The sequence below is a fragment of the Aphelocoma coerulescens genome, chromosome 7, assembly GCF_041296385.1.
Source record: "Aphelocoma coerulescens isolate FSJ_1873_10779 chromosome 7, UR_Acoe_1.0, whole genome shotgun sequence".
In the NCBI taxonomy this organism is placed as follows: Eukaryota; Metazoa; Chordata; class Aves; order Passeriformes; family Corvidae; genus Aphelocoma; species Aphelocoma coerulescens.
In genome coordinates this window covers 32,791,676-32,813,846 of record NC_091021.1, presented here as the reverse complement: position 1 = coordinate 32,813,846, position 22,171 = coordinate 32,791,676, and the positions used below count along the sequence as shown (strand labels likewise).

The window sequence follows — 22,171 nt, the reverse complement described above, 5'->3', positions numbered from 1 at the left end:
TAAGAGGTGGCATCTCTTAAATGAGATGGGTATTGTGGCCAGTGTAGAGGTATCAGAAATGGCCAGTGTTTTTAATATGGTGTAAAGAGTAACTAACAATCTAACAGCTACATTTACTTCCTTACCCTTCATTTGCTATCTCATTATTTACCAGTAATAATAATACAGCACCTAAAGGTTCTTTGTCCTCCTGCTTATAAACACATTTTAATTAAAAATCCTCAAAGGCATTTTTAGAAAAGAAAAACACATTCTTCTCTTCTAGCAAGTTGATCTCATTTGTTGCTTTTAGTGAGATTCAGATTCTTTTTTTCCCCAGGCCTAGGGTTCCTTGTCTGTATGGATGTGTAGTATGAGAGTTTGAGAGATGTGCTATGGAAGTATTGTGAACAGGACAACACTCTTGTAACATGTTTCTGTGGGGTTTTGGGACTACAGCTGGCTTGCAATCTCTAATGCTGGCCATACCTGGCTGCATGCAGGTATCCTCAGCTCTGGTTCCCTCTCCACAAGTGTGTGATTCCTAACAAAGGGATGTCCTCCTGCATCAGTTAGAAACTGCAGCATGGATGGAAATATGGGGAAATTAATATCCCCTTTAGAGAAACAGAATTAAAACCTCATTTGAGCCACTGATAGACAATTGGGATAGGGGTAGTAGGTTGTATTTCTACATGCCATTACCCGAGCAGTAACAGGCTTAGCTTCCCCCTACCTGGTTTGTGGGGTTTATTGTACTGAGCTGCTGCTCCTGAATAGTTTGAGCCTTCAGGTCTTCCATGATTAGAAGCTGTCCAGAGCTGTCAGTGTTCCTCTTTATTTCCAGAAGAAAATCAATAATATTGCTTCCTGGAAAGAACTTGCAAAGGAATCAGCTGGGAACTAAAGGCTCTCCAGTACTGTAATATAAATACCAGGACAAGTGACATGAATTCAGGAAACAATTAGGATTTACTGGTGTAGAAATGGTGTATTGTCTACTGGCCATCCTAACTGTCTCTAGAATTGCTTGCAGCAAACCATTTGTGGTGTGATAATTTTGCATGTTACAAATAGACTGTATTAAATATACTTAAGAACTTCTAAAATTGAACTTGGTGGATAAAATTATCTGAAAATGTTGGTAGAATCAAAAACAGTGTTACAGTGGGAAAAAAAATTAAAAAAGTTAAAGTCAGGATTGTTTCTGCCAGACTGTCTCAGGGGACTTAGCAGGACAAGAATGTGTTATTTCCCCCGTGACAGACTGATGGTTACTTACTTGAAGGAGTTAGACTGGTAATGCAGATTTCCCAGTTGAACTACCCATTTATACTGCATGAAGAATATAAAATGTGCTGCTCCTAATATTATCTTCTGCATTATTTTGATATATTTGCATTATCTGACTTGCTGCCATACCCCTCCTTGTGCAGGACACAGCTCTAAGGGTGTGCACGTACTCAGCAAGCAGCACTGACAGTGAGCCAGAGCCAGAGTACGAAACCAGTTATTTCAGAACTGCAGAGGAGACTCTTGTGGAGCTAAAAAAGAACAACAGACAAGGTAATTGAAAACTTGTTCATAAAGATGTATGTCCCTCATCCCCACACTGACTCAGCAGCAGATGGTGTCCTTCATTGAACTTTCTGTCTGGTTTTCACTTTCTAGCCCCAAATCTTTCTCCAGTCTAATTTTCTATTAGCTTTTTATTACCTTTTGCTTTTTATTATGTGTATATGCTTTTTCTCCTCTTCCAAAGGTTTTGCTCAGAGGGGCTTAACTTGTAGATTCTTAACTCTCTGCAGTGCAAATAAAAATAATTACATTATTACAAAATTGAAAGTTGACTATAAATATAGTTTTCTTTTTTTTTTCTTTTTAATTATACAGCCAGTTGAAATAATGCAGCCATCAAGGCCACAGTTTCCCAACCTCTGTATCAAGGTGATGTTGGTTATGGTGCCACAGTGAACTCTCTCTCATTTTCCTCTGTGTATATATCGCAGCTTTCAAGTACCAAAGTTTTTAGTGAGAATTGATGGCAATTCAGAATTTACTGAATTCCAGTAGATAAAAATACATTAAGTGACGTTCTTGAGATAATAGTTTTCTGTGTGTTTAATAACCCAGAAAATTGCTGGCTTTTCTTGACCACCAGCCTGCTGTGCTTTGAGCCACCTTCCAGTGCAGATGTGTGCCCTGGGGGCGGCGAGGGGAGGGCAGCTCTGTCCTTGTCCTTGCAAGCCCACGGATCCCCTGCAGGTGGAAAATTCTGGTGAGTGCAAAGGCCAGTGCAAGGTCTTGGCACCACCCTGAGAGCTGATCACCTGTGCAGCCCCAAGCCTGACCTGGCAGAGATCAGCACCTGCAGCATCATCACCGCAGTGACGACGGCATGGAAAACACCACGGGTGGCTGGATACTGTGCTCTTCAGTGTCTGCTGGGCATTGGGCTCTTACATTTGGCATTTTCAGAGCTAATCCATTGCTTGTTGTTCCATGGGAGAGAGCAGAATAGGAAGCTGGGGCCATTTATTTACATTACTGCTGCAGCTTTGTGGGTTTAATCTGTAGAAAATATTGCAAGTCATTTTAGTCAGCCCATAAACACTTCTTTTTACAGATTTTGCTTTTTACAAACCATATTTCAGTGAAATAATGGGATTTTTTAAAGAGGTAAATAAGCTTTTTTCTTTCCTGTATTGATCACAATTTGCAAAAAAAAAAAAAAAAGGGGTTTTATCATGTGTTACCAGTTGCCTTAAATGGCAGCAGATTCCAAGTTTAATGATATCTAATGACTTGAGGTGACCATTTTACATAGAGATTCATTAATTTTGTGTATGTGCCTCACTTTTGAGCCAGTAAGAGAATAAAATACATAATTGTGATGGAGACAAATAGAAGATTATGACACAAAAAAAGTATTTCTGCTGTGGTCATTCCTCATAGTCAGGATTTCTGTTCTGTGCTCTCTAAATGCAGTTCTCACATCACATGCTTTATCCCATTCTGTGTTCAAAGGTCTCAGTGTCTTTATGCACACAAGTGATATAACCTCAAAACATCCACATGAGGCTGGGGAAGGGGCTCCAGCAAACCAATCCACAGAGAATATTTTTATATGAATAGATAATTACATTTATTAGCTGAGTCCCCAAACTCACTGGTTGCACAATTATAATGTTGTAGTGATTTTCATTTTCCATTTATAAGCAGGGAACAGAAAGACTGAGTGCCCAATGCAAAGGCTATTAAAAGTCAATGATAAGACCTTTGTTAATTTAATGGGCTTAGCATGAGACTCCCAGTTCATTGCCCAATGTTACAAGAAGGTCAGTGGAGTAACAAGGAATACGCCAAATATTCCAGATCCTTCTCTTCAGCCATGAAAGTGTTTTGATTTCAATCTCATAAATTGAGTTCTACCCTGATGTGATTCTGTTGAAGGCAGATACTCTCTTAAGGCTGGTAGGTTACAAGGCAGAGTTGAAGTTTGTGTAACAAGATGTGTGAGGAAAGGAGCTTAATGTTGACATAAACATCTCTGCCTCCTGTGTGCTTTCGTGGAGCCGCAGAAAATTCCTTTTTATTTTGTTCTTCTGAATGAGTTTTCAGCCTTGGACTTTGGAAACTGGGGCTTTATTCCTAATGTTGTTGTGCTACAGCAGGATCTAAAACAAGCCCCACTTTCTTACTGGTGTAATACCTGGTGTATTTTTTATGCTGTTACATTCATTAACTAAAAATATAGTGAAAAGGAGAGAACTATCAAGTACAGTCAAACTGAAAGATAGGCTAAAGGAACTTAGCACATCTGCCATGTAGGTCTGTTAAAGGAGAAGAACAAAACCTTACTGCAAATAATTAAGTAGGAAGATTCCCCAAATTAACCATCTTGTCTATAATTTGAAAAGAAAGGAAATTAATTCTGTCTGTTTCTTACCATCTCCTCCAACTTGTATGTTAAGTATGAACAGTTCCCTGTATATGCATTGGAGAATTAGAAGCTTGTATTTTTAATGTTTCTATTGCACTGAAGTTCAGATATCTTAAAAAACACTTGAAATACATTTAAAATTGTAAAATTACATTAAAATCTATGTAGACTGCCATAATGATATTATTTGTTACATCTCTTGCAGCTGTGCAGGAAAAACAAAGTCATAGAAGGTCGTTTTTGGGGAACCCAATGTCGATTTTGGATTTATACCAACACAGTCTCTATGGCCATTTTGGAGAAGATGGACCTGAACAATTAACACATTACAGTTTAATTGAGCAGCTGAGTGGAGCTTCCAGTAAAGACAGCAAGGGCAAGGAGAGCCCAAGTGTGAGTTACTGTAATTTTTATATTACTTCTCATTTTGTTCATTATTATTTTTGCTTGCTTTTTGGTTTTTTTCCTCAGTGTGTTGATTGATTACTAAAACCAGGCAGACTTGAAAAAAACAACAGGACCTGCAGAAGAGCAAAGATCTGAATATTTTTAGAACAGAATGTTACATTTGAATGCTCACCTGTCACAGAATTAGACTTCCAAAATTGACAAGTAGAGACAGGCTAGCACTTGTACTCCACCATTAGTGAGAAGCTGAAATTTAAAGTTAGCAAGTAAAACACCAAATTTATCTTTTAAAGCTGTTCCTTCACATATAATTAGATAGTTTATACAGAACAACATGTATTAAATGACTTAAAACTCTGAAGAAGTATTCCTGAAAATTTAAATGAAATTACACTATGGAAATCACCTATCTTCTGATCTCTTTTGAAATATTGGTGTTGGCTCTGGAATTCCAGATTTGACAGTTTTAAACATTATTTTGATGAAGATCAGTCCTGATCTGATGGGTTGACCTTGATGCTAAACTGAAACAAATTTATTTTCTCCTCGTACTTCATGTGAATCCACTTTCTTTTCTGTCTCAGAAAGTATTGAACCTGGCATCACACAGCCTCAGCAACCCTGAAGAGGACCTTTTCAACCTGTTGTTTTCCTCCTCTGTTCTCATGCCTTCTCCTCTCATCATCTCACTTCTTTCCCTCTCTCCTTTGATCTAACAAGCCAATTTGTTTGAAAGTAGAGACATCCAGTCATGATCCAGTGTAATCATTTTGCCTCCGTGTTCTGCCTGTTTCCCCAGATCTTTTTTTTAGACACAGCTCTTTTGTTTCTGTGTGTAGCACTCAGCACATTTTGGGATTGTTACACTATAAACAAAGGTGGCAGCAGAAAATAAGGAATGAGCTGCTGGTTTGTAATGTACTGGTGTAGTGCATAAATGAAAAAGAATTTTTATCTCTTCCCAGACCCCAGTTTTCAGTTTCAGGAAATGACTGTGCCTTGTAACATCAGAGGTGATTAACTCTAACCAAAGTTAGAGTCTTGGAGCTTTCAGGAATCTGGGCCAAATATGCAGAAGGAATATGAAGAGCAAAATGGCAGTGGCCCTGTTTATTCCAACTCTGCTGGCATCAAAGTCCTGCTTAACTGAATTTTAAATTGACCACAAACTTCAAAAGAAAAATCCTGAAATATGTTGCCTCATTTCCCAATCAACCCAATTTCATTAGTACCCAGAATAGGATTCAATTTTAATATTTGTGGGTCATATTAGAAAGAACAATTTTAAATAATCTGGCTTCATAGTTGGGAAAAAAAAAAAGGAAAGAAGGCAGCAGAAGGGTGTTAAAAAGGGTAAGTGCAGGAAAATAATTTGAGCATCCACTTAATTCCTCATCTTGAACATCCAGGCATTCATAGCTTAATTATGTGTAGGAGATGAATTATATATGTGAGCATATATATATATATATGTATGTAAAAAAAATACATAAAAAATCAGTTCTGCTTTCTGAAGGCCAAGATCTTTTGCTATTAATGGAGAAATTAGATTTGGTTCCAGTCTAGAAAAGTGACTCAGAGTAGCATCTACTTTTAATTAATTCTTTTCATGTATTCCTTGTATATGGCATCTCTGCAATGCGCCCGATCAGCCTCAAAACCTAAACAAAGCCCATTGAACTGGCCTTAGGATCCTGTAAAACTCCATCCTTAAACTAAAGGGCACCAGGTGTATCTCAGCCAGCACCAGCATTTTTCATGCATTATGCTGGGGAGCTCTTGAGCTTGCTTTTTAAGGATCTGAAATAGCTTTCCAAACAGCATTGCCTCTCCCTGCACAGCGAAAGCTCGATAAAGCACTAGAGATTTGCCTATTAGCATTAAACTTTTCAGAATGACAAATGAGAGGAAGTAACCATGAAAAGCAGGTTTCCCTGAACTCCTTGTTTGAACCAGCACAGCAGATTTTTCTGAGCTGTAGTTTGTCCAGGCTGCCTCGGTGCTGTTGCTGGCTAGCATGCTGTCCTGGCACCGGGCAATCTCCTGCCTGCCCCAAAGGGGAGGACGGGGCCGATCACAGCGCAGGGGGGCAGGCGAAGCTCCTGCTCGGGTTCACCTTGCCCACCCATGGAGAGGCAGGAAAGAAGCAGAGGAACTTCTTTGTGGGGGAGAGGGCTTATTGAAGAGCACAGGAACACCACGGAGAAGCCGAGAAGATGGGACTGACATGGGGTTTTATAGCCCTACAGAGTGGGCGTGGGGAACGTGTGGTGACCAATAACACCTCAGTTAGGGGGTGCTGCAAAGGTGGGGAGAAGGAATTGTGGCAAATGGGAGAAGGAGTAGGCAGGGAGGAGTAGCAAGGGCCAGTCAACTACTGAGGAACATAGAACTCTCTGGAAAGACAACCAAATATGAGAAATAAGGGGAGAGGAGAAGCGGCCAATGGCAAGGCACGGATCTACATATTTTGCACAGCCTTTTGGGTGCTGCCTGTGACTTCAAGGCTTTTGGGCCATGGAGGCATCAAACCAATGGACCGTTTGGTCCACTTGATCCAGCTGATCCTGGCGTTGGCCGTGGTTCACTGCAACACCAACCCAAGAAGATCCACAGTCTGTTTAAATTAGAGCTGTGTGATCTGCAACATTACCCACAAAAAGAGAGAACACCAGAAGGGGAAGGACTTATGGCCAACAAATCTTAAAAAAAAAAAAAAAAAAGATAAATTTTGAGGGGGGATTAATGCAGCTTTCATGCAGAATATTTGGCATTTTGAAAAAGGAAATTGTACAGGCTTTGAATTTAATTCCCAAGTGGTGTTCATCAAGCTTTTCAAAAAGCAAACAAAAGATGTGTGTCAAAAAAACGTTGTGATGGGCAAAATGAGTTTACAGTGCTTGTCTGGAGAGCAAGTGTGCTGTGACAGTCTCTGAGCCCAATTAAATTGGGCTGTGCAGCTCCAGGATGGCAGTGGTTCAGACTGGGGGCTCTAATGAGACAGTCAGGAAACTCTCTTAGCCCAGACCTATCATTTGATTGTCTCCTTCCCAACCAACGCATTCACCAGCATTACCTCCAAAGTTTATACATAGCAAGTTTCATCAGCAAAAAAGTACTATACAGGAGCTTCAGAGGAGAAACAACTGATGGGCAATTACTGTGATAAAGGAACACTGCAGGGACAGTTTGAGGACTCAAAAAGGGCTTTTAGACATTGAAAGGAAAAATACTTATTGTTACAGCTTTAAACAGCATCCTGGTTAAATTCTCTTAGCGCTAAGACCAATTTTATGTTACTTTTATTTTGACCTGAAAAACATATACTGAAATTTTGTCATCCCTTGGCACACTGCAGAACCTTGGGCAAGGAAAGCGAATCACAATTTCAAAGAAAGGAATAAAATGCATTGAATCATTAGCAGAAAACTTTCACTTAAATTAACAGCCTTGGTGTATTTTCCTCATGTATGATTTTCACAACAAGAAACATTCATTTTTACATGTATCAAATGAATTATTTTTATTTGAACAGTAACTTCTCTGATCTAATAAAATATATGCAGCACCTGATCCAAAGTCCAGTGCAGCCAGCCCATGGGACACGCATCGTCAGTGAAACTTCACTGAGCCCTGCATTAAACAGCTGTTCCTGTTCCTTGCAGCAGACACTGGGAGTGCCCTGAGCCCTTTGCCAACATCCTGATTGTTACCACGTTAATGCAATGAAAAAATCACATTTCAGCAGTTAATTTACTGTTTAGGCTTTAAAAGCTCAAGTGATTGTTTTCTTACAAGAATTCAGAAAACAAGATGAATTTCCTTTCCTCAGGCCCATTGTTTATTAACATATTTTATAATTGACCAGGAACCATTCGGAGAAATAACTGAGTTGGTCAAAGATTTCATTACTAAATCATCCTTATAGTGCTAAAGAGTTATTAAAAATATGTTTACTTCTCTGTCATTAACCAGCCATCACATATTCTACTCTGTCATACAGCCCTTCTTGCTCTCTTTTGTCCCTGTTACTCAATTGGAGTCACCATCAAGGCTTACTTGTGTTTCAAAGCATGACTTGAGCACTTTAAAGAAAAGATCCCTTATGGAAAGGGTTGGAACCCATCAGAAGCTTCTACTTTCCTCTTGTTTTCCCCCAGTTGTGATGAGATACATAAGAAATCTGACATTTCTGGCACAGTTACCTTGCTAACTGCATGGACACTTGAACTGGGAGACTCATTTAATGAAAGAGTCTTCTCTGTGCAAAGTGAAGTTATGGCTGCACCCACCACGGCAGAGTTCACATGTGTGGAACAGATGATCCATGAATGAGATCAAATCCCTGTGTCTGGAAATTCAAGTAGGCATTACAGATTGCTGGCAAATACAGGCCAAGGAAAAATTAGACATTTTGCTGCTGTTTAGACTGCACTTACAAATAGGACTGACCTGGCGGCATTCCCAGATAAACTCAAGGATTTTACAGCTGAGTAAGCTGATTGGGAGTTAATGCTGTATGATTGACTTGTTGTGCTTGCAAGCCTCCTATTAGCAGAGGAGAACACCCACAAAAGGACTAGAAACAAGACTAAGTCTGGTAATTGCACAACATTTGCCATCCTCAAGGATCTCCGAGCATTAAGATGATACTAGGGAGGGTGTTCCAGCCTGGCTGAATTACAGCATCACTTAGAGCAGCCCAGACACCTCTGCAGGCTACACTAAATAAGAGTGAGGGGAAAATAAAGAAAGGCCTGAGCTGCTGCTTCTTGCATCTCCTACAGAGGTCAGTAAGACTTGAGCTAGGGTATGAACTGGCAGCAGTACTTTGGGTACTTTGCACTGTTCACCTCTGTAGGCAGATCTTGGAGAGTGTTCCAGAAAAGTTTGTGTGCCTGATTTGGGTTCTCTGAGACCCTTTCTGAAGGTGCCTTGTTCTCTCTGAAAGAGAGAAGCTCTTCAGTCTTAAATTAAGTCTCTCTCTAAAAAGATTCTCTGTATTTAAGTATCTGAACTAGTTCTGGGGAGATCATATGCACTCTGCTTTCACAGAGAATTAATTTTTTTTCACATTATCAGATAATCTTAGGGAGGGATTCTGCTTTTCATGTGTGGAAAAGCCTAAGATAATGATTTTGATCCAATTAGCACTTGGGAAGAGCTGTATCCTGAGACTTTAAAGTGGAAAGGAGGTATTGCCCTGTGGAACTACTTTCTTCCTTTCCCCTGACCAGCAGCTTCCTTATCCTTAATACCAAACTTTCAAACCAAATTTAAAAATATGAACATTGCCCCAAACTTTTGTCTGTGGGGAATCAATAAAAATCAGCTGTTGCAGCTACCATCTGTATTAGGGAGAGTGAAACCACATCTCAGTGCACTCTCCGGTGAGCACTGAATAATTATTTTCCTTTTACTTTCATAATAATAAGAGTACCTGCAGCTGGGGCAGCACTGGGTGATATTTGGCCAGTTACTGGGCCAGCAGGATCTGTTTGGCTGTCTGTAAATTGGTAACAGCAACACCTATGTCATGTTACAACCAGTAGAAAACAGCAAATGCTCCTGATGCCCTCAGTCTTAGCTTGTTTTGTACAGTGGGTGTGTTACTGCAAATAGAGAGTTTGAAGCAGCTCTTAGAAATTATTATACTAGAAAGTCACAGAAAATAGAAGAGGCCCCTTGTCAATAAGAGAAAGCATCTAATGGGCTGGATCAAATGCAGAAATTAGGTGATAGTAGGTTTCAGTGCACTAATTGAATAATTCAGTTTACTGCATAGCAAGCACAGAAACCTCACCTTCTCTTTGCTCTTTTTCTTGCCAGGCTTAAGGGAGAGGAAAATGATGAGGTAGGGAGTGAATCAGCTTTGTTTGTTTTCCTAGCCATGATGAACCTAGGATATTAAGGAAGAAACTGCCACTGTACAATCTGTAGATGGAGAATAAGCCTGCAGTCTCATTCACCCATCTCTGGTGTTTTAAGATCATTGCTTTTCTTTCAAGTAAGGACTGAATATAACAAATCATTGCATATGTTTAGGGAGGTGATCTAGTAATGTAAGCATTTGATGATATTAATACTCAGCACCACCATGTGATCCCTGAGCGTGGCCTTGTGGGGATCTTTGAGCTCCACATTTCCATTTGTCAAAATTGCCTCAATAGGATTTTCCTGCTGACAGGCTTGGGGCTGTAAGACTTCCTTTCTGTGTAATCAAAGGGGTTTGATCCTCAGATGAGTGATGCAATTCTTGTGCCATCAAAGCAGGGACTGCCTGATTAATTGCCCAAGTTGATGTAAGACCCATGTCTGATATCAGGGGAATTCTATAGGAGTATTTGACAACATGACAAAAACCACAGGAGCATGGTCGGATAAGAAAACAGATTTGACCATACCACCCATGGGAATAATACAGAATTTAACATTTTTTTTCTAGCCTAAAGTCTGATTCAGCTCATGTGGGGAAACGTGAAATTAGAAATAGGCTAAAACATCTGCAGACATCAACAAATCACTTGTATCTGCATGTTTTTTCCCCTCCATAGGGCAAGTTCACATTCTAAGATCTGCTTCCAAGCCTTATATTCCCAATGAGGTCTTTATTGTTTCTAATACCTTGCCATCAAAGTTGCCCCCAAAAAGTAAAGTGAAGAGACAGCAAAACAAGCAATTTGAAGCCTAGCTAGGCAGTCTTCTGGGACCAAAGTCTCACTTGACACACATCACTTAAGAGAAATGTTGTGTGGTGTGGAAGAACATCCTTACAGCCAGCCTGAGGAACTGGCTTGGCAACAGTAAAAAGCTGCAGTTATACAGAGACTCATTTCTCTCCCTGTGCCTTCTAGGTGAAACTGCTGAGGTTTCTTATGCTGCTGAGAGTTTCAGTAAAAAATTATGCAATGGAGAGTGGCTCAGCAAGGAAGATGATAGCATTCTCCATAACTTTCTTGACTTTTTAAAAGACAGAACAACATTTGGAACGCAATGTCCACCGGAGAAAATAACTTTTTAATGGTATGCAAGGGACATTTTTAGGGAAAACATAACCCTAAAAAAAACCCGGAAGCTGTTATCTGCTGAAGCAGTTCTGCTTCTAGCATTAATGGCCTCAGTAGTTTCTGTACTGTGCCACCAAACCCCATTCTAACTAGCCCTCCAGCTGGTATAAAGGCTATTTTATGTTTGGTTAGTGTATTTATGGGGATGGGTAGGTGGCGACATTTTAACTCAAATATCTTTTAGCACATAGTTTTAAGAGTATTTGGGTATCAGTGAGGGACAGAAAGTCTTTGGCACAGTAGAGCAGGCTGTGTGGCATTTAAAACACATGGTGTGCAAGGCTAGCAGGAGAATGGTTTGGATGTGAGTCTGAGAGAAGGAGGAGGTGGAAAGCAGGAAAGCCAAGGACCTCAGGCGTGGCTGGGCATGTAGGTGCAGTTGCAGTGCCTCTGGCACAGTGTCACCGAGTGCTAAACGCCCCAGTCGCTCCCAGCACCGAGTGAACTGTGCCTGTGTGGCTTGTCAAGTGCCACATGCAGATGTCTGGGCTTGTCTGATTTAAAGCAGCACACTAAGATGTCCTGTGGCCACGGCTGGAGCGTTGCGCTCACTGAACCCCTTTGGCGCTGTAAGGAGGGGAGAACTTTGCCCTTTCTGAGTGGAAAAGCTTGATCACTGGAGCAGAAACCTCATATCCCACTGTCTCAGCAAGTAATTTCAAATTATGGAGAGAAGCTTGTTTTTTCAGCGTGTGGGAGCTGCATAATCACGTTACACACTGGCCCAGATGTCACAAAAGGCCCTGCGGTTCATTTGCTGGAGCCCCTGAGGGTCAGCCCAAAAGTGCTCATGTGCAAGTGCCCAGAGCAGCCCAGAGCAGCCCAGAGCATCACAGAGCTGTGCAGAGCATCACAGAGCTGTGCAGAGCAGCACAGAGCTGTGCAGAGCTGTGCAGAGCTCATTTACAGGGAGCCTGCCCCAGCACAGCGTTAGCTCCGCTCTGGTGGCTTGGGTACCCCAGGTCATTTCTCAGCAGGGCTGAGTAGCTGCAGTAAGTCGGGTGTGGGTAAGACCCTTGACCCCCTTGCTCACTGCAGACACATCCCCAGCACTCCAATGTCTATTTGCCTTTATAACTGGAGATTACATGTGGATTTAATAGGCACAGGGGCTCTTAGATGTAAGTAGGAAGATCCTTTAGTCTAATAAGAACCAAAAGTACGTATGGAATAAAAGTATCATTTGCTAGTGATTTCCCCAAGTGGAAAATGTTCTGGGCTGTTTTTCAGAGGTTTGACAGATGGAGCTGATGTGATTTGCAGCATGGCCCAAAGTGCACTCATGTTTCTGCCATTTGTAACCAGGCACTCTTCAGTCCCCCATCTTTGGAAATAAAAGCTGCAGGTTTCATTTCTCTCGCTGTCAAATTAGAATATTATAATAATACTGTGGGCCAAAATGGAATTCAGGGCACATTAACAGCAAAAAATGGTAAATATTAGTAAGCATGTGAGATAGTGTAATTGTTGTAATGGCAGAAATGATATTAGTAATAAAAGAAAAAGCTAAAAAATAGATTGGATCCAATAAACATTGGATTGCTCAATCAAGATACGAGCAGTAGGGCACAGAGGTGTATTCAGTGAGTTGCTTGTTTTCTGAAGCTGGAAAATATTTTGACTCCAAGAGAAGAATGTGATTATCAGAGTTAAACGAGATGAATAATGCTGTAATATTTTTGTGAATTGTTTTTCCAGCTGAAACTTGCCTTCGCCGTCTATAACAGCGATATGTTTTGCATAAAGCACTCAAAACATCATGCAGAGAAGGGTGGGAAATGACTGATCTTCTAGTGTGAGAGTTCTGTACCAAGGAGAATACAGGAGGAGTAAGTTACACAGCTGATGGTAGCAGGAATTGTGGCAATATACTGAGAATGCATTAGCAAATTATTTCTATTTTTAAGAGGATGCTTTTTCTTTCCATATGCACGTGACATTAATATCCTAACCAACATGGTCTTTGAAAAGAAGGCAAATTTTGTGTCAAATATTGACAAAAAGCATTTAAATAATTTGTTGGTGTTTATAGTTTGTTCCACTAGCTGTTTTCCTCTCCCAAAAGTGATTTGCCTTTCACTGAAATGAGAAGTTATGCTAGAGTTTGTGCAGTGTGACACACAGATTCTCTAAAACCTTAGGAAAAATATTGGCAAATATTTTTGCAAATTAAAACATTCTACTTCATAGCTAGTCCCAAAGCATAATATTTTATGTCTTACTATATTTTTAGGTCCCAATACATGAATTTCAGGCTTTTGCAGCATTCATATTAATTTAATAAAAAGTAATGTTTGTATTTGATAGGAGAAACAAACACGGTATTTAGCAGATTCAGCAGCAATAAGTGACACAGGGAACTTTGGGAAGCTCTTAAGATGTAGTTACGTAATTTAAATGTGTAATTATCTTTCACAAAGGCTAAGAAGAGTGACATAAGTTTTCATAGCACATGTCAGAGTCCTCCCAGACTGAGCTGCTCATCAATCCATCAATGACTGAGACACAACCTGATGGCTCTGCTCCCATTAGTGCCACCTTCTCTCAATTTCTCCATTCTTTGCTTCCTCATTAATAGAGGTCACTAAAAATTTTACATACTGTAAAAAATTGTAGCCTGAAGAACTTCCCTTAGCTAGTCTAGTGTTATTCTCAGCAAATCAAACCCCGAGTGATTATTATCTGAAAAATTGCCAGTCAAACACTTTAAAGTGATTTTTCTGACATCCTATTACATATGCACATATCCTGTGGGTTACTGAGTGCTCTGTAAAGCAAACTGTAAAACAAGGCCTCAGATGGGTTTGGGAGGATGAAGAGGAAAGCAGAAGTGGGTAGAAATGAAGAAATTAAATATGAACAGGGTGTGTTGCTGTGGATTATAAAATTGAAATGCTAACTATGCAGAAATAGTCTATATTTCTTCTAACAAAAAAAAGTTACCAGATTAGGAAGTTTGTTGGTAACACATATAATAAGATGAAAAGCAGATTTGAAATGTAAAAGATGTTCAGACAATGCCTGAAACTGAGGAGCAGAAGTAGCAAAGCAAACAATGCATCCTTCCTGATTGCTCTTGCAATAATTATTTCACTCTGCATAGCCTAAGAGGAGACTTTTTATGGCCTCTAATCAGTAAAAATAAAGGTCAGGTTTTTTTCAATTTTCTTTTCTTAATGGCTGGGCCCAAATGGATATTTAGACACTTGTAGCTGCCCAGTTTTCAAAGGTGCTACAAATCTGTGGCTTTTGCTGATGTCTCTGACCAATTCACATTATTTGGATCCTGTGAAAATCATGGAGTTTATATAGATGCTTGAAAATTGGTTTAGATATTCTCCCTCTGACTGGCAGAATTTTGGTCTGTAGCATGCTGCTTCTGTACATTGGCTCTGTGGGCAGTGACATGGAACATCAGCAGACATTTCCCCCAGATTAAAAGGAAGGCCAAATACTGTGCATTTTTAATCTGGTCCTACTGTGTTCCCATTAAAATCATACCATAATGAAATTCTTCATATTTTTAAATCCATTTCTTCATTGCATTTTCCTTAACATTAATGTATGAGCAACTGGAAAAAGCTTAAACTTTAATTTATATCATTTTACCGAATATTTTTACTGTCACTGTTATAGGAACATCATTCTATCTTTTAATGTTTCCTAGAACCACTGTGGCAAGCCAGGGTACAGAGAGGTCAACATCTCTAATGCAGCATTTCTACAAATAAAATCCATTGTGAAAACATGGGAGCTGTGTTATGACATCATTAGTAGCATGGTGTTGGAAACAGGGCCAGCAGAGCAAGCCAAGGACAGCAGCCACCATCCAGAAGCTGTGTCCTGTGAGGGCTGGAGCCTTCCTGGCTGACTGCTAAAGACTAAATTGTCTTTGGAGGTTCTGTTTGTGGTGGTTCCATCCCTTGTCGTGGTGATCCAAGAAGATGAAGTGTCTGGCTGGGCAGGAAATTTAGGTATGAAGACATTTATCTTCTTGTCTTGTTCTACAAGGCCAATCCTGCTGGGTTTCTCCCTCCCATTACATAAAAGGCTGCCCAATTAGTGTGCTTGGGAAGCAGAAAGGAGGCTGGCACTGATGTCACCCACAGGCGTCACACGCTCTGCATTTAGCTCAGCGCTGTTCTTCTGTTCCTGTGAAAGTGCTGGGGAGCCCACTCTCTCTCCTCCACAGCAAAAAACTTCCCTACAAAGCAAGGAATTCTCTGGACTTGGGATTTCAGATATCTCGTGCCATTCCTGGGGGAGATATCTGTGGGAAGCAGAACTTTTGCCTCCACATCCTGTTTCTCCAGTAGGCATGGAGTCTGGATATCAAAGGATAGAAAAATCCAGATTTATGAATGCAGCATTACATGGATAATTACCATTCATATTTACTTGTGGGGAGAAAAAACTCAGTGTCCATAGGCCCTAGGACACAGGGCATGAAGACAAACATCTCCATGGGTTCCATAGGCTCTGGACAGCACAAAACCCTGGGAGTTTACACAGGGCAGTCCAATAGGAATGAAATCATCAGCCACTCCAATTGATACATCATAGCCTGCCTTGCTGCTGCTGGTGGCATTAGCATTTGCTAACCTGTGCTAAGCCAATTTGGTGAGACAGTTGGGAGTTTAACAAATGTATTTCAAACTGTATTTTGGAGAAATCTCAAGCATGGGGGGAACTGGTCATGTTCTGTTCATTGCAGCAGATGGCATCCCATTTGGTGTTTGTTAGCTTTGTTTGCAGCTCAATATTTTGTTTCTAGGGGAACTCAGTAAGTTAAATAATTTATTTCTCTAATGCATCAAGAGTCTGATCCAAACTCTACTAAAGTCAGTGCAAAACATTTGATTAACTACCATGTTCAGTGGATTAAGTGCCAGGTCCTGTATGTTGAAGAGTATTCCAGATGCTCCCTAGTGAGAACAATAAGCCTCCATCTTTCCATGGAGAAATTTTTGCCTGCAAATAAAAAAAATATTCAAATACTGACAAAAAGCGTAGCAGACGTGTGCAGGACTGTGGAGATAGGGATGATGTTCTGGTTGAATGTCCAAATTGCTAAACCTCTCTTCCTATTAAATTCCCCATTTTTTAAATAAAGAATATAAATAATACCTTCCAGCTGCATTTGGACTTTAATCTAGTACTGTTAGCAGGCTGCTTTGAGAGCTTTGAAGGCCCCACAGCAGCACTAAGCAAATAATCATTATCACTTAATATTCTCATCAAGCATTCTTGCTCAAGATGAGATCTGGCATTAGAAGGGCTAACCATAAACACATCACTCCTCTGATGAGGAATTTTCGAAATGTCAGAAGCAAATTCACACCCTGATCCTACAAAGAGTTTTGCATGGGCAGAACTCTGCCACCTTCAGCAGTCCTGCTGTCCATACAGGGCTCCTAACCATGTCTGTGCATGGAGGAAATTTTTATTCCATTGTTAGGAGTATTTGAATCCTGAATAATCTAAGATATTTAAGAAAACAACACTTAAAAGAATTTTTGGTTTTGTATTCCAATAAATATTACATGGCTGTTCATTTTCAGCAACATTTTTTCAAATTATTCATTCACTAGTAGGGTCTGGCAACTGCTTTATTCTGTATTTTCATCCAGATTTTCTGTTTGTATTGTCTTTGGGCTTCAAAAAGTGAGTGTGTATTAGCTGTACAGTGTGTCTGCATGAATTCCAGTTGTATTTTAGTCCTCCTAGTGGCCTATTATATTAACAATATTATAATCTGTGGTTTAGGCATAGGAACACATAGTTCTGTATCACCAGTATTTCACTGACCTTTGCAGCATTGGTACTGCAGTAACACTTCTGCATTGCTAAGGTCAGTAAGTCTCCTGAAGCATTTGTCCAACAAATCCAGTCATGTGGCAGCTATCACTTCACACATTTCTCTTTTTATACACAAATTGCAGCAAGATCAACACAAAAAAATACTCCGTTATTCTGCCCCTGCAGGAAGCCCACTGTGGGAGCAGGAGCCTATGCTGGTTCTTCACACCAAATTCCTTCTTCAGTCATTCCCAACAAAGATTTTCTCACAGCCAGACAGGGGGGTCAGACCCCACAGAACCAGGGTTCCCAATATATTTTTTCCCTGTGCCTCCTTTCTCTGAAAAAACCTCGAAAGCCTTGCCAAAATACCACCCCACAGCCTAGGAAGGGCCTTTTACAGCCCAGATGAGCTCAGCACAAACAGTTACCACCCTTTCAGGTCCTGTTAGATGCTTAACCTGAACTTTGCTGGTACCCAGGGAAGCTGAAGGTGGAAAGGCAAAGGTCTGTCCAGCCCTTGTCCTTGAGTTTTCTCTTTCGAGGCTGTACCCCTCACAGAGAGTTTGCAAGCACTAATGCCTCCTGCCAGCTCCCAGTGGGAGACATTCTGTATGCCTGGCTGAGCCACAAAGTAGGATAGAGCTTCTCATGACCAGAAACAGATGTACATGTTTCTAAAAGATGAAGCAAACACATCTAAATTCATAAATTAACTAAAATTCCCCTCGGATCACGGCCAGATGATATGCATGTTAATCAAAATGGATATCACTGCTTTAATTCAGTGAGGAGGCAAGTTCAACACTAATAAATCTCCTGGCTGTGGGAGCTTTCATCTGCATCTCCAGCAGTGGTCATCTTGGTGCCCAGCATTGCTCTGCTTCATTCTAAATTCTTATTTATAATAATTCTGATTCTTAATTCTCTTAATAATAGAGAAACAATGTTTCTTTTCGAGTTAATAAAAGGACTGTTGCCTGCTGTCAGTGTTTAGGACATGAATTGCCTATTCCCTGCACGTACCCAGTGTGCATTTTGCACACACAAAGTAGGTGTTTTAAGAGTGTGAATGGCTGGCCCCAGTGTCAGGGGTAGCCAAAGAAAACTGCAGGGAAGGGAACAAAGATCCCACATCCCAGTGGGCACGTGCATGGGAACACTGCTGACATCCCTTCCTCCTCTGCCCCTGCAGCCACAGGCAGACACCTGCATCTCCCCGTGGTTTCCCCAGGAATCCAGGAGCTCCAGCCAACAGGCCTGGGTTAGAAAACCTGTCCTCTAGCACATCTGAAACTCAGCCATGAATTTCTTAGCTTTCAAATTGCATTTTTTATTTGATTATCTTCCAACAGGTTTTCTAAACTCTTGATTAATTTTGGGTTGGCTATTTAATACGGTGTTTGGTTAACTAATTCATGTAGTTGTTTATAATTATTGCCTTGCTATAAAATCATCTTAATAGGAGGTTGGGGTTTTTTGTTTTCTTTCCAGTAGAATAACAAGTTATTTTATTATTCAAACAAGGCTTACTTCCTGCTGTTTTCAATAAGACTTTTAATAAATATGTAAATTTAAAAATTAATTTACTGCATACGTTTGGCAGCATGATTCTTGAACTGACAAAAGTTTGATGGATTGTAAAATTATCCTCCATAAAAATCATCAGTCACAGTAAACAGAATTTATCAGCCTCTGGTAATTCTGCAGCTTTTTCTTCATCTTATCCCCTGTTAGGAACTCACTTAAAATTGATTATAATATAGTATGTTTCTAGAAACGTAATTCATTCATATATTAATTAGATTTTAGGTTAATATCCCATCATGGAATAGGACATGAGCCAACAGTGTTTTCCAGTTGTTACAGAACCGCAGTAGAGAAACCTTGATTACTGTTCCCATGTGGTTTAGCTGCCAGGACTAATCACTAATCAGATTCAAACAACATAAAATGGAACATCCTTCATAGCATTTATTTTCTAGCTGACTTATACTACGGGCTTTTTATTGATACAACTTGCTGTACTGAAATGAACTAAAAATTGCAAGAGAGGATTTATCCTTCTACTTTAATTTGGTTTTGCAGCCTATGCCTGAAACTGTCTTGGATTTTTGTGCGTGTTGTGCTGCTGTCCCTGAAATACTCTGCCCTACAGCAGAGCTAAATTGTTTGCATAAATTTAGAAAGTTCATGTAAATAACTGTACTGTTATGTTGGATTTGATAGCAGAAGAACTTAAAACATAGGTTTCCATCTGCAATTCATGCTTTGCTTGAATCAGAGCTGAAAACTTTGCAGCTCATAATGTCAGCTGGAGAGGTGGCAAACACAGTCATGTAACCAGCATCATTATTTGCATCTATCCTGTCCCAGTTTCCTCTGATTACAAAGGAACTTCTCTAGTCTCATTGCACAGAGTCAGAAAACAGTATGCACGTGGTTCAGGCTGCTACAGATTTACTGGGAAGGCAGCCTGGGCTCTACCCTTTACCCCTGCTCCTCCAAGAGCACTTAGTGCAGAGCTGCCCAGCCCCAGCCCCTAATCCTCACTTAGGGAAGGTGCAGAGGAGGGCACATCTAGTGGGTTTCATTAGTGCCTTTCAGAGGCCAGGTGTCACAGAAGGGGAAAGAAAGGGCAGTGGGTTTTGGTTAGAATCATTAGTGGTAAAATCTCTGATATGTAGAGAGTTGATTAAACTCTGTAGTGGAAGGGAAATGTCAGCTTCAGGCTCCTAAAATAAACTTTGTTGTTTGAGTGGGGTTTAAGCAAGCTAATTCAGAATTTTTTAACAGTGAAGAAGTCCCTGTTTCCAAATTCTAAAATTTTGACCTCTATATTCCTGTTGAGAGCTTGGAAGAGCTTTAGTTCTGATGTGTGTGCACCATGGACATGAAGGCTCCTTCTGCAGCAGTGAGTGTTGCAGTCACACAGAGGGGAACTGATGGGTCTGGGAAGATTGTCTCTTCCCAAATTTCCTTCCTCCTCAGAGGCTAAAAATAAAAAAGCCCTATTTGCTCTGGAACTCACTCCTTTGTTTAAGCTACCTCTCTGAATCATTTTGAGGACTTGCAAGAAGGGATATTCCCTTTCCTTCCTCTGCAGGTCTCCAAGCAGAGATTCACACTCATTGAACTCTCCCCCAGACAGCACAGCCCTCTTACTGCATAAAACATGCCAGTCTTCATAGCTAGGAGAATTATTTCTACGTGGTTTTGTCATAATGCTGATTTGCTCTTGATCCTGCCATATGATCTTGCTTCTTTGGTGGTTGGACTCGATGATCTTAAAGGTCTTTTCCAACCTAAACAGTTCTGTTATTCCATGATTCTCTTTCTACTGCTTCTGTCTTTTTATCCACAGGTCAGCTGGATGGTCACAGGCTATGAGTCTATTCCAGGACACAAAAGACAGGATTACTAGTGAGGAAAATCATTACCCACTTCCAATTACCTTTTACAATACAATACATTATATTCTTGGAGTGCAGTTCCATTTTCCCAATTCCAGTATTCCGGGTGACTGACATACAGACAGTACAGGCCAGGAACTGAGGCATCACAAGAGAGAGAGGGGATAAGTCTTTGTAACTACCAAAATATATTGTCTTATTCAAAAAAGCCAAAGGTGGAAGCTGAAGACAAGTAAGAACACAGCTAATACTCAGGAGCAGAAGTCTGAGAATAGTTCAGCCATACAGAAAAAATTACTCTGATTACTGAAAATGCCTGTGAGATTATATGTTTTATGAGTACAATCCTGCATTTACTGAGTTTGAGAGGATTTTTTCACTTCAATCAAATGGGAGATGGAATCTGTCTCATTAAGAACTACATTTGGTACTGGATCTTAAAAAAATATTCAAACTATACTTTTTTCCCCTCCTTGATTCAGTTCTGTGTAGCTATCCCAAAAAAAAAAAAAAAAATCCTTCAAACCTCTAGTCTAGGATAAAATTGTAGCCCCTTTTTTTTTGTATAAAACCCCTTCCTTATTGAAACAATCAGCCATACTTTCATCAAGGTAAGGGTAACTACTTTCATTCAGTAGGACAAACCTCTCTATATTTAAATTCTGTGAGGTGAAATGCAGTCTGATGAAGACTAAAACGGTGAAGTTATTTAGGACTGCATAGTTCCAGTACCACTGGCAAAATAACCCTTCATATAATTCTGCCAAGGAAGAGTATTGACCTTCAAATGGTTAAGCCAAGTTCAATAACTTTGTGACCAATCTTACCTTCCAGTATGACTTTTTTCAATCACTAGAAAATCAGAAAAATTTTGCTATTTAAGTCCCTCTACAAGTAAAGCTAAAAGGATCTCAAGAAGAGAAGTAAAGTGAATCCTATACATCTCCTGTTCATTTTCAGCCCATCAGGTTCAATTGAGTAACAGCTTCCTTTCTCACCGTGGATATTTCTTCCTTAATGCCTTGTGGTGAGCTTCTGATTGCACTAAGCATTGCTTTTAGTGGGTAGATTCCCTGTGTGAGAAGCAAAATTGGTGATTCTACCAATGTGAAGAGAATGAGGCTGTGCTTTGCCTTCTGGAGAAAGTACTGGTGTTTAATTGCTTTTCTTTTTAATACATCCCCTCAACACACTTGGCTGAGCACCAGCACTGTTATCATTTTCCAAGGTATTGCTGCTTAGAATTGTATTTTCTTATTCCTTTTTAAATCAACTTTGTCCATGCAGAGTTGATGCAGCCATTGGCCATTCTGAGGCACTATGAGAAAACAACCACTTTTGTGCCATTCAGTTCATACCTGAACAGAAGGCAAAAAGCCTGGGAACTCAGACCTCAACATCTTCGTTTATTAAATTATGCAGAAGTTCAAAGAGGGTTGGTATAAACCTAATCAGGTCAAACAGTCTTGTCATGTCAAGGAAATATTCATGTATGAGGATGTTAATCTTGGCATCAGAATGCTGAATGTACTGAGTCACCTCGTCATTTTATGAAAATTATG

General features: G+C 40.2%; 1 protein-coding gene across 1 annotated transcript in view; it reads left to right on the top strand.

The window, feature by feature from the left end:
- NCKAP5 (NCK associated protein 5) overlaps nt 1-22,171 on the top strand; it is a 334,856-nt gene that overhangs the window by 305,171 nt on the left and 7,514 nt on the right. The window contains exons 16-17 of the mRNA XM_069021208.1: nt 1,416-1,545; nt 4,128-4,315. Of these exons, the coding sequence (XP_068877309.1) occupies nt 1,416-1,545; nt 4,128-4,315 (318 nt within the window). The remainder of the gene's footprint in view (nt 1-1,415; nt 1,546-4,127; nt 4,316-22,171) is intronic.